This window comes from Lepidochelys kempii, chromosome 5, assembly GCF_965140285.1.
Source record: "Lepidochelys kempii isolate rLepKem1 chromosome 5, rLepKem1.hap1, whole genome shotgun sequence".
NCBI lineage: Eukaryota > Metazoa > Chordata > Testudines > Cheloniidae > Lepidochelys > Lepidochelys kempii.
Window position 1 is genome coordinate 35156576 of NC_136384.1, and position 17621 is coordinate 35174196.

General features: G+C 41.9%; 1 protein-coding gene across 5 annotated transcripts in view; it reads left to right on the plus strand.

Annotated features, from left to right (window-relative positions):
- MTREX (Mtr4 exosome RNA helicase) overlaps positions 1–17621 on the plus strand; it is a 102376-nt gene that overhangs the window by 8657 nt on the left and 76098 nt on the right. For 3 of the 5 annotated variants that reach the window (XM_073343937.1, XM_073343938.2, XM_073343939.2), the window contains exons 4-9: positions 1078–1140; positions 1708–1820; positions 7192–7366; positions 14125–14215; positions 15140–15264; positions 17102–17200. In XM_073343937.1, coding sequence (XP_073200038.1) covers positions 1078–1140; positions 1708–1820; positions 7192–7366; positions 14125–14215; positions 15140–15264; positions 17102–17200 — 666 coding nt within the window. The other 2 variants (XM_073343941.1, XM_073343940.1) reach the window with 2 other exon arrangements.

Sequence of the window (17621 nt, forward strand, 5' to 3'; positions counted from 1 at the left end):
TTCCGGAGACAAAGAGATGTTGGCTGGAGAACTGTGCACACAACCCAATCCACACAAATGTGTGTGCACGCACTTGCCTTGACCTTTAGGAAATGCTGAATAGTTATTGGGACTTTTTTTTCTGTATTGTAGTTTAATTGAGTTATTACTCAAAGACCGCACATTTGTTACCAAGAGTGTGTAACGTTGGAGAGCGTGAAAGGGGTCTCTACTTGGGGGTTTCTCTTCCCCATGCTAATCACCCCCTATCCTACCATTAAACTACCGCTAACTCACCAATCCCCCTTCCCACTACAGTGGTGTGACCCAAAAACCTTACAATACACACAGAAGCTTGAACTTGGACAAGGCATGACAGATGCTAGCGCCGTCTTAGGTCAGGTCGTTACAATACTTATGTATAATGACTTTGTTTAAATGAAATATTTAATTTCACTGAAACAGAAGACAATTGTCAACAAAGATACATCAAGTTCTGTATTAATATGCCTTGTAAGGAATCTATTTATCAAAAAAACATTTCCTGAATCTTTTTTGTTGTCTGTATTGTTACAGACATACTTGCTGACAGGTATTTTGAAATACACTGCCAAAATAATTGAAACGGTTGTGATTATATTGTGTTACTTTGACTAATAATATGCATAATATTAAAATATTGTGTGCAGAATTCTAAATTTTTTGATGCAGATTTTCCTTAGGAGTAGTAAACAGTCATTTACAGTCATATATTGCAACATTCCTTATCCTGAATTTCTAACAATCTAAGACAAGACAAAACAGTAGATAATACACCAGGAAAAGGAGGGAATGGAATTTATTAGTGATTGCTTGAAAAGATGGGTTTGAAGAAGAGGGAACATTTGACATGTCAAAACATAAGAAGCAGTGTTATAGAAGTTGAAAAGTCAAAAGTAAATTCCTGTGTTTTGTTTGTCTCCTGAGTCCTGACCCACTCTGTTTAGCTTGATAGTACTAATTGAATAGTAGTTTGAGTCAGAGTGGCTGCATTGTAATTAAGAATCACCTTGAACACAAAGCATTCTAAAACTTGGTGTTTTTTTCTGTTTTTGTTAGGTTGCACTTCCTGCAAATGAAGACTTCATAGCCCTCAAGCCAAGAACTGGAAAAGCTTCAAAGGTGTGTGATAGATTTAAAAGAAAAAAAAAATACAGATTTATAGCCTGTAGGCTATAAGTAGATAAATGGAGATAAATGGGCCCTATCAGCAGCAGTGAAGTAAAGGGAAATCTTTAAAAAGTGGTCTCTGCACTGAATGAGTAGATTAATGTTTGTCTTTAATGTAATTTTAGTTAGAGCTAGATGGAGAGATTGCTCTGATTTGGTTTCCATCACCCATTTGGCAGCATCATTCAGTGGCTCCAGTGGTATAAACTGTGGGTTTGTTCTTCTTTTATTTTTGTAATAGACGCCATACAAAATCTAAACATATAAAGGCCTAGATTTGCCATTTTACAACAGTTACGGATCTGGCTGAGACTCGCAAACTTAACTGTCAGAGTAAGTTAATCCAAAATCTAAATAAAAAAACTATTATAAAATACTATTTTCAAGTGGAATGAGATGGTAACTAGTCATAAATTTTGCTTGAGGCTGAATTTGCTCATTAGGTCGGTCTGGAAAACAACAAAATTTAAGCTATAAAGTATGTTGCTTTTAAATGCATTTTTTTTTTTTTCTTTTTAGGAATATCCATTCATTCTTGATGCTTTTCAAAGAGAAGCCATTCTTTGTGTGGATAACAATCAGTCTGTTTTAGTGTCAGCTCATACATCAGCTGGCAAAACTGTGTGTGCAGAGTAAGTAATTTTGTGATAGATTTTTGTAAGAGTGAATAGTGTGGCGTTTCCCCTGTTAGTTCTGCTGAATTATGTATCAGACTCAAGAGGAAAACTTTTAAAAGTTCTGTAGCATCAGTCACACTTTCTAAAGTAGTCTGTTGCCAGTAGTAAGGTGTGACTTAATGATTTACAAATATTTTGACCACTCAGATGTGTGTTAAAATGTAAAACAAAAGTTATTTTCTTCATCGTGCTTAGCAAGTGACAGTGGTGGAGGATTTCTCCACTTTTAGACTTGATTTTTTAAATTTATTTTTTATTTTTGAAACAGTCTGCTTCTGTTGATGTTTTTTATGTAGAATGAACATAAGAACAGCCATACTGGGTCAGACCAATGATTCATCTAGCTCAATATCCTATCCTGTCTTCCCACAGTGGTCAATGCCAGGTGCTTCAGAGGGAACAGAACTGGCAATAATTGAGTGATCCATCCCATGTTGTCCACTCCCAGCTTCTGGCAGTCAGAGGCTAGGGATGCCCGGACCATGGAGTTGCATGCCTGACCGTCTTGGCTAATAGCCATATGTCATAAATGTAAAGGGAAGCGTAAACCCCTTTGAAATCCCTCCTGGCCAGGGGAAAACTCCTCTCACCTGTAAAGGGTTAAGAAGCTAAAGGTAACCCCGCTGGCACCTGACCAAAATGACCAATGAGGAGACAAGATACTTTCAAAAGCTGGGAGGGATTTCTTTATTTCTATTTACTTCTATTTTTATTAAAAGTCTTCTTGTAAGAAAACTGAATGCTTTTTCATTGTTCTCAGATCCAAGGGTTTGGGTCTGTGGTCACCTATGCAAATTGGTGAGGCTTTTTATCCAACATTTCCCAGGAAAGCGGGGGTGCAAGTGTTGGGAGGATTGTTCATTGTTCTTAAGATCCAAGGGTCTGGGTCTGTAGTAACCTAGGCAAATTGGTGAGGCTTTTTCCAAACCTTGTCCAGGAAATGGGGTGCAAGGTTTTGGGAAGTATTTTGGGGGGAAAGACGCGTCCAAACAGCTCTTCCCCAGTAACCAGTATTAGTTTGGTGGTGGTAGCGGCCAATCCAAAGACAAAGGGTGGAATATTTTGTACCTTGGGGAAGTTTTGACCTAAGCTGGTAAAGATAAGCTTAGGAGGTTTTTCATGCAGGTCCCCACATCTGCACCCTAGAGTTCAGAGTGGGGGAGGAACCTTGACACCATAGATGAACCTATCCAACATGAACTTATCTAATTTTTTTTTTAACCCTGTTACAGTTTTGGCCTGCATAACATTCCCTGGCAACAAGTTCCACAGGTTGACTGATTTTAGAAAATCGCCAGTTATGTTTTCTCCCTCTAGGCTGTAATTCATAGTCAAATAGTTGATTTTTATTTTGTTTGTTTTTTGTTGAGAGGTAATGGTTTGTCTTCTTTGTAGGCTGATGTCTGCTATTTAACCACAGAATGTGTATAAGGGCATGGGAAGGAGTTCTATAAATTTTCCCCTGTGCTTTCATTTGGGAATAAGAGGCTTCTCCCCTTAACTGGAGAGAGCACCTCTTGAGATAAAACAGTAGCTTGGCCTTTGTTCACATTCAATGGTTTCTCTCAATTTTTTTCTGATAATATCTTCTGTAATATTTCACTGTGACACTACACCCCATATTCTTCATAGAAATATTGTTATGATATGAATATGGCATAACTAATGTTCTTTGTGCAAGATAAGTCACGTGAGGTATCATTGAAAAGGTTATGATTTGCTTAATGTGATTATCCTATTTGTATGCACGTACCATTTTTGTATCTACAGTTAGGAATATTGACTATGTATCAATTACAAAAGCGTTTGAACCTGGGGAAGGCTCACCAGACAAAATGCAATCAGTCTGGCTTTGAAGATGCTAATCTCCCATTTTCCTGTGATGCTTCAAATGGTCTTTGACTCAGGTTGCTGTGACACTACAGGATCATGTGATCATGTCACCTGGTATTGAACTTCATCTTGGACTACTAGTATTTTTCTACTAATAGGGGGTGGGGATCAAACTGGGAAACAAAGGATTCGTGCCATATGTAAATCCTATTTAAGGCAGGGAAATAAGTTAATCGGGGTTCGTTCTTCACTAAATCCCCGCCCGGGATGACTGCTGGAAACATCTACTGGCTGACCCCAGGCAATCACACATGAGCCACAAGACCCCCAAAATGGTGAGTAGCCACAGGAGCAGGGTAAATCATTGTTCCCAGACCCTACTGTTCACTGGGCACATGGCTCTTGGGGAGAGCCAGCACTGTAGGGGGGGGGTCTATAATCATTCCTGTCCCCACATTTTCTGCAGGCTTTGTTCATTATGGAAGATCTCTCGCTGCTGAGGGTGAACAGGGAATCAAGGGAGGGTCTTTTCCAAGACTGCGGCTTCTGCTCTGGCCCTTATGTGGCTTGCTTGTGTGCAGCAATGGTCCGTCCATCCGTCCCCCTACCCCCAGTGATGGCAGAGTGGTGTGGGAAAGTTACCATTCGTGGGGCAAGAAACAAAGCAGCTCTGCCAAAGAAGCTGCAGCAGCAGATTGCCCAGTATCTCCATGAGAGTTTCCTGGAGATCTGAGGCAGATTCACATGAAGTGAGAGAGTCAATGAACAGTCTGTTCCGCCGCTTAGACAAGGCATGTGGTGATACACACATCATACGGACACAAGCCTGCTTTCTGCAACTCTCCAAATCTCCCCCAAAATCTCACTTCAGTGATTCCCAAAATCAAATCCACTTACCAGGGGCTTCCTTTCTTGTTTGTGCTTCGCCATGAGCTGACAGCTATGACTGGCTAGTCTCTTGCGGGGTAGAAAAGAGCTCCTGGCTGCATGCATCTCTGACCTGCAAGTTGTCCTCTGCCTCTGGGTCCCCCTCCACATCCTCGTCCAAGATTTCCTTCTGGCTCAGTCCACTCTCGACTGGCACGTGAGCCACTGAAGTATCCACAGTGGTCTTCACAATGGAGGTGGGGTCACCACCGAGTATCACGTCCAGCTCTTTGTAGAACCAGCAGCTCGGGGGCGCAGCACCAGAGCAGTGGTTTGCCTCCCGCGCCTTGTGGTAAGCGTTCCACAGCTGCTTCACTTTGACCTGCACTGCAGTGTGTCCTGGTCATGGCCCCTTTCTGTCATGCATCGTGAAATCTGTCCATAGGTATCATAATTCCTACGGCTGGAGCGCAGCTAGGACTGGACAACCTCCTCTCCCCAAATGCTGATGAGGTCCAGCAGCTCTGCATTGCTCCAAGCTGGGGATCGCCTGGTACGTGGAGCAGGCACGTCCACCTGGAAAGATGCGCTGAGATCGCTGCACGCGTCACCAAGCAAACAGGAAGGGGACTTTCAAAATTCCAAAGGAATTTACATGGTGGGGATGACGGTTGGTCACCTCAGGGCAGGGCAGTAGAGTTCAAACTGATGACCAGAGAGGCAAGAACAGGTATTATGGGACACCTCCCGGAGGCCAGTTTCAGCACTGTCATTGACCAGGATGTCCACACTGGCACCGCTGCGCTGTAGCCCTGGTGCAGAAAGCTGTGCGCCTTTTGTCAGGGTGGTGTGGGTTTTTTTTTTTTTAACAGCATTGCAACTGCACATTTTCTGCACACTAAGTGGCTTGGCCATGTGTATGCCTCGGGAGTTACAATGCAGAAAGCTGCTTTACTGCGCAGAAACTTGCCAGGGTAGACAAGGCCGAAGAAACAAAGACAAAAGGGTGGGAGAAGAGCTGAGCCCAGGCTGGAAAAGGTGGCTGGCCTGTGAAAGAAGTGCCTAAAACAACATTTAGGGTGAATTACTGCTCGTAACAAACTTTCCCTCTAATTTTTTCCATCCATGTGTGGAATAAATTTAGTTATGTGCACCGAGAAATGTACGCCATACCAGTAGAAGCACAAAACCTAGATATAATATATATTTTTTTAAAGTTACCATAGGGATAATTATTTCAGCCCAGACAGGTTAGGCATTTTAGGACTCACTATTCAAAGAATTAAATTTAAGTGTAAGAGAAATAAAAATTATGAAATGCATAGATCAGCCAAAACACTAAAATAACAGTTTGAAAGAATAAAATTAGACAATATGTGTGCATTGCAGGAAGTACCAAGAAGTAACAACAATAATACAAGTATGGGTTGGGAGGTGAGTGTGAAAGAGAGAGCGTATGCGTGCATGTGTGTGGCACAGCGTGTGTGTGACAGAGACCATGTGTGTGACAGAGTGGAGAGAGAGACTCTGAACTGGCTGCTGGGGAAATCTCAGAAACAGTGCACTGTCTCTTTAAGAAAGGCACTCACCAATCACTGCAGCAGCTCTGAGTCCTGACTCAGTCCTGAGCCAGGCTGTGACCCCTCTCCCCTGCTCTGTGGAGATGGGGTACAGGGGTGGGGAGAGGGGGACACCCTCAGATCAGCACCCTCCTCCCCTTCCCTCTTCTCTCTCTCTCTCCTCCCCCCCCCCCCCGCCCCCACACAGCAGGAGGGTCCCGGGAACAGCTGTAGGACAGAGCACATGCTGCTGGTAGTATGTGCTCTGCTAATGAGCTGGGTGGCCGCCCAAGCGTGCAGCTTACAGGGAACACAGCTTGTAACCAGTTTCTTTAGTGTATTAAGCTTAGTTTTGGTGTGTGTTTTATTTGTTCAGTAATCTGCTTTGATCTGTTTGCTATTCCTTTTAATCGCTTAAAATCTACCTTTGTAGTTAATCAACTTGGCTTTGTTTTCTCTGAAACAATTTTGTGAAATTCATAACTGGGGGGGGGCAAAAGCTGTGCATATCTTCCTCCACATTGAGGGAGGAGGCAAATTTCAATTAGCTTAAGCTGTACAGTTCCCTGTGCAGCGCAAGACAATAGAATTTTGGGTTTACATTCTGGAGGACGTGTGCACTTGAGTGCTGGACAATTCCCTACCTGAGTTTTTCCATGCAGAGTTGATCTCAGTGTCTGTGTCTTTCTGCATCTGGGTGTGTCCCTACCTGTGTGTGCTGGAGGAGGCTTGAGGGCCTGGCTCAGCAGGTCAGTGTAAGGGAGCCCAGACTGGTGGAACAGGCAATCTCAGTGGTACCCCAGTATATCAGGTGGCACCGTGGAGTGGGGGATAACCTGTCACAGTCACTACTTTAATTTATTTAACAAATCTAATTTGCCAAGTGTAACTTACAGAGTCTCTGTGCAATGATATATAAGTTCTACCAGCTTGGATTAAATTGAAGCTGGTAACCAACAGGTGAAAGGCTTCCTATTTTGTTACCAGTCTTCTGTGTTAGATTTTTACTTTTCATGGAAGGGTAGAAAGGTGTAAATGTCTCACATGTATTTAATATTATATTGTAGGTATGCGATTGCCTTGGCTCTGAGGGAGAAACAGCGTGTGATATTTACTAGTCCTATTAAAGCTCTGAGTAACCAGAAATATCGTGAGATGTATGAAGAATTTCAGGATGTTGGTTTGATGACTGGGGATGTCACCATTAATCCTACAGCTTCTTGTCTTGTAATGACAACAGAGGTATGTTTAAGTAGGTAGTACTTAGTCCTTTTGCTGTTCCTTTTTGTCTCTGTTGGAGTACTTTTGGCCCATGCTGTTGAGAATGGCTGAAACAGAAAGATTTCCAACAAAGACTATACTGGGTGAATTACGTTAAAAATACCACAACATTTTAAGTTCCCTCTGCCCTCACATTCTCCCCTGCCTTCTGATTATTGTGTGTGGGGGGGAATGAACTATTTTGAAATGACCGCTGTATGTTCACATTTTTGAGATGCGTCCTAGGTTTTCTGGTGCCTCAGGAATCTTCTGGAAAGAAGAGCCTGTTAGGGCTGCTTTCTAAGTATGAATTTTTGGAACCAGATTGTAAAAGGGCAATGTGGCCCCAAACATTACAGTTTCTTCCTTTTCTTAGTTAGCTCTAGGTGAATGGTAATGCTTCCATATTTACTGTTAAATTGTAGTTTAGCTAGTTAGTAAATATTAGGTAGTGTGCCCCATTACACATTACATTTTTATTCTATATGTATGATCCTTCAACCTTTTTTTCTCATGGCCAATCAAGTCACTAAGGTTTTACTTCAGTAGTATGTCTCATGCTTCCCTGTGGATTCACATACCTGTTGTTTCCTCTGCCTGGGGAAGTCTAGATCACTGCTTATTGTGTAAGGGCTTCACATCTCAAGCTTGCGCCAGTGGGCAGCAGAGCTTCCATGTCTTCCTCAGCAGTTAAGAGGTTTCTCATTCCCACCAACTCTATCAGAAGACAATGCCTTTGTGGGGCTGGTGCCTGACTTTTTCAGGTTTGAGATGATGTGCATGGTCCTTTAATTAGACCGTGGTAGATCTGACTCAAGAAATGGAGCTGTCTCTCTTCAAACTTTGTTTGGTAACGGACAGCGATGTGAAATGCTTCAGCTCTGGGTAAGGGGTTGCAATTTTTTTTGAAGTAGACGGGGGAGGGGGTCACACTTTTTTTTTTAAGTCCAAAGAGCGTCACCCGCACAAAGAGGTTGAAACACTGGTCTAGATTGTGCTGATGAATGGATCTTTTAGCGAAGCTTCTGTTTCTATTAGTGGTGTCGTCAGACCAGCTCTTTCAGGAATATCTGAACATCTCAGTGACCTCATTGTGTGTTCACAGGAGGCTAACTAATTTTGGTCTGACATGCTCTGTGGAAGTGCAAGAGATTTTATTGTAGTCCAAAAAGCCCTCTGCTCTGAAATTTCTTTCTCTGTGAGCAGCTAATCTGTATCCATATTCTCTTCTAGGTTGTTTATTAAATGTGGCTTCTCATCCTCTCCTGTTTTTCTATGAAGGTGCAATTGTGTGTACGCTCACCATATCTGTCAGTTAACAGTTCTGTTCTTTTTAAGTCAAGTCACAAGACTCCTGAAATGTCAATCTTCCCATTAGTCAGAAAGGCCATTGCAAAATGGTACTTCAACCTGGTGCTGACAGGGTTGATGGAGTCTCTTTTTGACACCTTTGAAGATTCCACCTGTTATTAAAGACAGTATTTTCAATAAGTTACATCTGTAAGAAGAGTGAGTGTTGCATATGATAATAGCTGATTTCTTGTCACCATATTTCACAGTGATAAAGTGGTCCAGGCTTATATAAAAAATGGTGTCTTGATTTCCCACCTGACTTAGATTGTTGCTCTCCAGATGGTCTTTCCAAAATTTCTTAACACCTGGGGAAAATTAGGAGTCCATATCCTAGATCAGTGGTTCCCAGACTTTTTTATGCCATGACCTCCTTTTGGCTTACTTAATGCATCCCCAGGGACCTGTTGGGGAGTCTCAATATGTTAAGTGGCTAAAGCAGGTCAGTTCCTGACCCTGGGGGATGGGAGGCCCAAGTGGGGGAGCTGTAGAGCAAGCTCACTCTGCACTGATCCTGCAGCAGCAGCTCCTGTGGCTCCTGTCCCGTGGAGCTGATTGGGCTCAGTTTCCCACTTTGGGTGTTGCGACCTGGCCTCTGGCATATGGGGTCACGTTGCAGTGCTGCTCAGGTTAGGCCCTGTTCCCCGATAATGGGGTGGCCAGCCCAACTTTGAGTGAGTGGAGTTGTGATCCCATGTGCCAGAGGCCAGGTTGCAACACCTGCAGTAAAGAGGGACAGGAGGGACAGGAGCTGCAAGAGTCTCAAGACCTCCTATAAGAAAAGGAGTACTTGTGGCACCTTAGAGACTAACAAATTTATTTGAGCATAAGCTTTCGTGAGCTACAGCTCACTTCATCCTCCTATGGCACCCTTTCATTAGTCACAACCCACAGTTCGGGAAACACTGTCCTAGATGTTGAGGACTTTAAGTTTTTATTTGGGTAGGACTGAGGCACTTAAAGTTAGCAAGGTTTTTTTTATAGCTTTTGGGGATCAGTTTTTAAAAGGAATGCTACTTCCATTCATCCTCTGCATCAGTAGATTAGAGTGCTTTGACATATTACATTAGCTTGCGTGTCAGTTCCTCAGGATCTTATGACTCACCCCACTGTGACTAAGGCAGCATTGATAATAAGTCTTTGTAATGTTTCTGTCTTAGAAGTCTGTGGAACACAGACCTGCAGTTCACTGTATGCATTTACTCAGGGAATAATCAGAAGTCACTTTAAAGAAGTAAATATTTTTCAGGAGAGAAACTTGAGTGGGAAGAACTCTTAGACTTTAAAGGATTTCCCCTTAACGTAGTAATTACCTGTGTGGCATCTTTGGGGTAAGTGAAGGTTTAAAAGAACATTAAGCTGAACTGGTCCTGAAATTTAATGGTAATTCAGCCCCTTGTTCCTTCACTATATCTCGGGGGGAACAGGTTCAAATCATGTTGCTGAGTTTGATGATTAGCATGTATTGTGAGGAGTATTTTATAATTATTTCTAGGAGCAGCTTGCTACAGATTTGATATTCTTTTTAATAACCTACCTCTAAATGTGTAATTTTTTTAATTGCAAATTAAGGTTTCATATTACCTTAATTTATGAGGAGGACTTTAAACTAGGTTCAACAGGGGCAGGTGACCAAAGCCCACAGGTAAGTCAAAAACATGGAGACCTGGGAGAAGGGTTGGAATTTGTGGGGGGGCATGGGCTGTTACAGCAGAAATAAGGGAGAGACGAGACAGAACTGAGGGGGGCAGAAATCAAATCGGTATCTTAGATGTCTGTATACTAATGCAAGAAGTATGGGGAATAAGCAGGAAGAACTTGAAATGCTGGTAAATAAACACAACTATGACCTAGTTGGCATCATGGAGACTTGGTGGGATAATACGCATGACTGGAATATTGGTATAGAAGGTTACAGCTTGCTCAGGAAGGACAGGCAGGGGAAAAAGGGAGGAGGTGTTCTCTTATATATTAAAAATGTATACACTTGGACTGAGGTTGAGATAGAAATAAGAGACAGACTTGTTGAAAGTCTCTGGGTAATGATAAAAGGGGTTAAAACCAAGGGTGATATCCTGGTTAGGGGTCTACTACAGACCACCTAACCGGGAAGAAGAGGTGGATGAGGCTTTTTTTGAAACAGCTAACAAAATCATTAAAAGCACAGGACTTTGATGGTGATGGGGGGACTTCAACTACCCAAACATCTGTTAGGAAAATAACACAGCACGGCACAGATTATCCAACAAGTTCTTGGAATGTATTGGAGACCATTTTTTATTTCAGAAGGTGGAGAAAGCTACTGGGGGAGAGGCTGTTCTAGATTTGATTTTGACAAATTGGGAGGAACTGGTTGAGAATTTGAAAGTGGACGGCAACTTGGGTGAAAGTGATCATGAAATGGTAGAGTTTACAATTCTAAGGAATGGCAGGAGGGAGAATAGCACAATAAAGACAATGGATTTCAAGAAGGCAGACTTTAGCAAACTCAGGGAGTTGTAGGTAAAATCCCATGGGAAGCAAGTCTCAGGGGAAAAACAATTGAAGACTGTTGGTAGTTTTTCAAGAAGACATTATTAAAAGCACAAGAGCAAACTACCCCACTGCGTGGGAAAGATAGGAAGTGTGGAAGAGACCACCCTGGCTTAACCAGGAGATCTTCAATGATCTAAAACTTAAAAAAGAATCCTACAAAAAGTGGAAACTCGGTCAGATTACAAAGGATAAATATAAACAAATAACACAAGTATGTAGGGCCAAAATTAGAAAAGCACAAGCACAAAACAAGAACAAACTAGTTAGGGACATAAAAGGAAACAAGAAAACATTCTACAAATACACTCGAAGCAAGAGGAAGACCAAGGACAGAGTAGGCCCGTTACTCAATGAGGGGGGGAAAGACAATAACAGAAAATGTGGAACTCGATAAGTTTATGGAGGAGATGGTATGATGGGATAACATGATTTTGGTAATTAATTGATCTTTAAATAGTCATGGTAAATGGGCCTGATGGGGTGGGATCTGAGTTACTACAGAAAATTCTTTCCTGGGTATCGTGCTGGTGAATCTTGCCCATATGCTCAGGGTTTAGCTGATCACCATATTTGGGGTCGGGAAGGAATTTTCCTCCAGGGCAAATTGGAAGAGGCCCTGGAGGTTTTTCGCCTTCCTCTGTAGCATGGGGCTCAGGTCACTTGCTGAAGGATTCTCTGCTCCTTGAAGTCTTTAAACCACGATTTGAGGACTTCAGTAGCTCAGACATAGGTGAGAGGTTTTTCGCAGGAGCGGGTGGGTGAGATTCTGTGGCCTGTGTTGTGCAGGAGGTCGGACTAGATGATCACAATGGTCCCTTCTGACCTTAGTATCTATGAAATGGCAGAGGTGCTCAATTACTTCTTTGTTTCGGTTTTCACCAAAAAAATTGGTGGTGAGTGGATGTCTAACAGTGAATGCCAGTGAAAATGAGGTAGGATTAGAGTCTAAAATAGGGAAAGAACAAGTCAGAAATTACTTCAAATCTTCAAATCACCAGGGCCTGACGAAATCCATCCTAGAATACTCAAGGAGCTGACTGAGGAGATGTCTGAGCCATTAGCAATTATCTTTGAAAAGTCATGGAAGACGGGAGACATTTCAGAAGCCTGGAAAAGGGCCCATCTATAAAAAGGGAAGTAAGAACAACTTGGGGAATTACAGACCAGTCAGCTTAACTTCTGTACCCAGAAAGATAATGGAGCAAATAATTAAGCAATCAATTTGCAAACACCTAGAAGATAATAAGGTGATAAATAACAGTCAGCATGGATTTGTCAAGAACAAATCATGTCAAACCAACCTGATAGCTTTCTTTCATCAGGTAACAAGCCTTATGGATGGGGGAAGTGGTAGATGTGGTATATCTTGACTTTAGTAAGGCTTTTGGTACTGTCTCGCATGACCTTCTCATAAACAAACTAGGGAAATACAACCTAGATGGAGCTACTATAAGGTGAGTGCAAAGCTGGTTGGAAAATCATTCCCAGAGAGTAGTTATCAGTGGTTCACAGTCATGCTGGAAGGGCATAACAAGTGGGGTTCCGCAGGGATCGGTTCTGGGTCTGGTTCTGTTCAATATCTTCGTCAATGATTTAGGTAATGGCATAGAGAGTACACGTTCAAAGTTTGCGGACGATACCAAGCTGGGAGGGGTTGCAAGCACTTTGGAGGATAGGATTAAAATTCAAAATGGTCTGGACAAGCTGAAGAAATGGTCTGCAGTAAATAGGATGAAATTCAATAAGGACAAATGCAAAGTACTCCACTTAAGAAGGAACAATCAGTTGCACACATACAAAATGGGAAATGACTGCTTAGGAAAGAGTACTGCGGAAAAGGATCTGGGGGTCTTAGTGGATCACAAGCTAAACATGAGTCAACAGTGTAATGCTGTTGCAAAAAAAGCAAATATTCTGGGATGTATTAGCAGGAGTATTGTGAGCAAGACACAAGAAGTAATTCTTCCATTCTACTCTGTGCTGATTTAGGCCTCAACTGGAGCATTGTGTCCAGTTCTGGGCACCACATTTCAGGAAAGATGTGGACAAATTGGAGAAAGTCCAGAGAAGAGCAACAAAAATGATTAAAGGTCTAGAAAACATAACCTCTTGAGTGAGGGAAGATTGAAAAAATTGGGCTTGTTTAGTCTAGAGAAGAAAAGACTGAGAGGGGACATAACAGTTTTCAAGTACATAAAAGATTGTTACAAGGAGGAGGGAGAAAAATTGTTGTTCTTAACCTCTTAGGATAGGACAAGAAGCAATGGGCTTAAATTGTAGCAAGGGCCATTTAGGTTGGACATTAGGAAAAACTTCCTAAATGTCAGAGTGGTTAAGCACTGGAATAAATTGTCTAGGGAGGTTGTGGAATCTCCATCATTGGGGATTTTTAAGAGCAGGTTGGACAAACACCTGTCAGAAATGGTCTTTCTCAAACTGGGGGTTGCTACTGCTCAGGGGCTCATCAGGTTATTTCATGGGGGGTCAAGAGCTGTCAACCTCCACCCCAAACCCCGCTTTGCCTCCAGCGTTTATAATGGTGTTAATATATAAAAAAGTGTTCTTAATTTACAAGGGAGCTCACACTCAAAGGCTCGCTATGTGAAAGCGGTCACCAGTTAAAAAGTTTGAGAGCCACTGGTCTAGATAATACTTAGTCCTGCCTTGAGTGCAGGGGACTGGATTAGATGACCTCTCAAGGTCTTTTTCCAGTTCTATGATTACTATATGAATATGAGCCAAACATCTCTATGTGAAACTTTCTTAAGGAGATCCTTGAAAACAGAGTACATTCAGTAGTAGTAATTACTGTTAAAGTGCTACATGCATCACTCACGCTCTTTTATTTTCTTCAGATTTTGAGAAGTATGCTCTACAGAGGTTCTGAGGTTATGCGAGAAGTTGCCTGGGTTATATTTGATGAAATCCATTATATGAGAGATGCAGGTATGGTGTATTTACAAATTTACTATGAAATAAATAGTATATTCTTTTCCCCATCTCTGGCATGGCCTGCTCGCTCCTGCCTCTGCTGAAGTCCACAAATAGCTCAGAGACCTTTTTGTTGGTAAAACAACCTGTATGGTTTCTTTACAATGTTGGTTCCCACCATCTTGTATGCTGGACAGTCTTACGCCAACAGTCCTGAGGAGTCCTCAGGGAAAAGCAGTGTGTCTGTCTGTCTGGTTCCCCACCCCAGCCTACTTCCTTGTCGTGCCTTTTGTATCATCTGCCTAATTAGCCTCCTTAGCTCATCAATTAGGCACAGCTCTTCTTAATAAGGTCTGCTCTTGGAATAATTAGTTAGAGCTGCAGCGACCAGAGTGCTTGCCCCAGGAACTCAATAGGTGCTGTTGCCCAGCACTTTGTCACACCATTCCACATTCCTTTAACATTGTTATCTAACTTTTTTGCTGTGTGCAAGAGTTCTTCAAATACATAAAAGTTGTAAATAGAACAGAAACAGATGTTGGCGTTTCCATCAGGTGAGAGGTCATGGTTTGAATGAGCATGAAAAATGAACTTTCTTTTCATCCCCATTCCTCTGGGAGTGGGCTTTTGAAAAGACTGTGTAGGGATATATTGCTGTCTGCTTCACCATTTCTTTGGAAAAAATTCTGATTTTTTTTTGTCTTTGCTGCTGATAAGCTGTCATCTTTCTTCATGCGTTCTTCAGTTTGATTTCTACTAGTTTAGTGTGTGTAATAAGACTTGTGCATAACTGTCTGTATTCCTTTTGGCAAGGAAGAAGCCTCCTTTTGATTTTTGTGTACTATTTCTGTACTCCAGCTTCTGAGCTCAGGGGAGTAGGGGGTGGAAGGAGTTTGTGGGGCCTTCATATAATTTGCCATGTGCATCTTCTGTTTTCAGAACGTGGTGTGGTTTGGGAGGAGACCATTATTTTGCTACCTGACAACGTTCACTATGTGTTTCTTTCTGCCACTATTCCGAATGCCCGCCAGTTTGCTGAATGGATTTGCCATCTTCATAAACAGGTCTGGAGTCATTGTTGAGTGGGGTGTGATCCACAAGATCTGTATCTTAAAAAGTGGACTATCTGACAAGTATATGGGAACTGTATTCCTAGATAGATTGTGGTGCTTTTACAGCTTCAATTAAAGAAATGTTGTCAACTCAAAATTGGCAGAAAATTTTGACTTATCTAAAAACAAATCTACTGTTTTGTAAAACAATATACATGTTTATATATTTAAAATCCTAATGGCAGGAGTTGTTTTAAACAAATAAACATTCCCCTGTAGTGTTTACATCCCAGACAATGCAGCACAGAGAACATGAACAAAAAGACACTCTGTGTGTGTGTTGGGGGGGGTGTATGAGAGAAAATAGAAAATTACTGATTTTTTTTTTATTTGTCTAGAGGACAAAAATGTAAAAAACATAAATCGTGAAACATGAGTTGGATTTAAAAACACTCAGTTTCAATAATCCAGTTATAGTAACCTAGGAAAGGAAATTGGTGTAAAATAAAATTTTTAAATTCACAGTGGCCTTTTAAAGAAAAGGAGTACTTGTGGCACTTTAGAGACTAACCAATTTATTTGAGCATAAGCTTTTGTGAGCTACAGCTCACTTCATCGGATGACCTTTTAATCTTTTGTAAAAGGAATACTTTGTGTGCTTTTTGGTGTGGGGCGGGGGTACAATGCAAGCTTCTTTGCAATGTGTAACAGTAAGTGGAAATGAAATTAAGAGTTTTTAACCTTTGTTTCCATTTTTATATTCTGGTAGGTCTCAGCATTTAAGTCAAGTCATAGGGTTTTTTTGTAACCATTAAATTGGAGTGAGACTTATTTACTGCTGTATCCCTCCAATAATTGAGGCTTCTACACTGAGCTTGTAATTGTGTGTTCCTGCAAAGTATTTGTATTATTTTTTTCTTCCCCAAGAGATGCTGGTAGTACAATATAAAGCTTCTTTTGGATAATATGTTTGAGGCCTAACTTTCCATCAGAGCTTGTCTTCATGGCAAGTTACTATATGGCAAGCCAGGGTTTGAATCTTAATCCTGGGGGAATTCTGCACCCTGCAGAAAAATGGGGGAGCAAAGAAATCTGTGGGGAACACATGCCCCTTCCATGGCAGCCGGGGCACGTCTGCTTAGAGCAGCCGGCAGCTGAGAGCAGATCACCACCGGGGGGGAGAGACTGGCCGTGCATATGTCCATGGAGACCTGTTAAGGGGGTGAACGTGGGTGTGTGCCTGCATGCGAATGAGTGAGACAGACTCACTCTGGGCTTGCCTACGCTGGCAATTTACAGCGTTGCAACTGTCTTGTTCAGGGGTGTGAAAAAACACACCCCTGAGCACAGAAAGTTTCAGCGCTATAAAGCGCCAGTGTAGTCAGTGCACCAGCATTGGGAGCTACGCCCCTCGTGGAGGTGGGTTTTTTTAGAGCACTGGGAGACATCTCTCAGAGCACTCTGCCATGACCACACAAGCCATGTTAAACCGCTGCCAGTGTAGGCTTGCCCTTAGAATAATGCTGCTTGAAGGCATAGTACACTGAGTTTACTCTGGGACTTTGACTGCACTATAGCAGTGTCCATATACAAGCTGGTGCACTGTAGAGTCACACCCTAACCTGCCACACAACAACTCTCAGTGCAGACAGTGATGTATGAGCCTCTAAAGCAAACATGGGTTTGCATTCCTGATTGTGCTCTAATAAGAGAAGTGTGACTGATCACAATCTTTTGTTGTTTTGGGATTTAAAATATTTTAAATGGTCAAGGGGTTATAATTATTGTTTGAATAAATACCATATTTATAATAGTGATGAAGTAAATTGTTTTGTTTCTCCCCTCCTAGCCTTGCCATGTGATTTACACAGATTATCGACCTACTCCTCTGCAACATTATATTTTCCCAGCAGGGGGGGATGGACTCCACCTTGTGGTTGATGAAAATGTAAGACCTAGTCAGTTTATTTGAAAGATTATTGTCTGTGCTTTCAATAATTATGAGACTGTCCTTTTTAAAATTTGGCTTTGAATTTCCTCCCTCCCATTAACTTGTGGCAAAAATTGTGACCACTAATTCAACCTATCCTACCCTGCTTGACAGACAAAATAGCTCTATGTGGGATAATATCTCTCTCGCTCTCTCTTTCATTTCATTTAAAAAACAAAAAAAAAAACCTTCTGACCATGGTGCTCTGATTGCTGTTAAACATTACAGTGGTATGGAACACAGCAATTATTTTATTTAGTGTCCCAAAATTCAGGTGGGTATGATGTGTCACATTGAGGTGCTCAAGAGTTTGAGTAGGAACTTCCCCCTCTTGAGGCGCAGACTTGATTATCTCTGCAGTGTTTCCTTATTTTTCAAC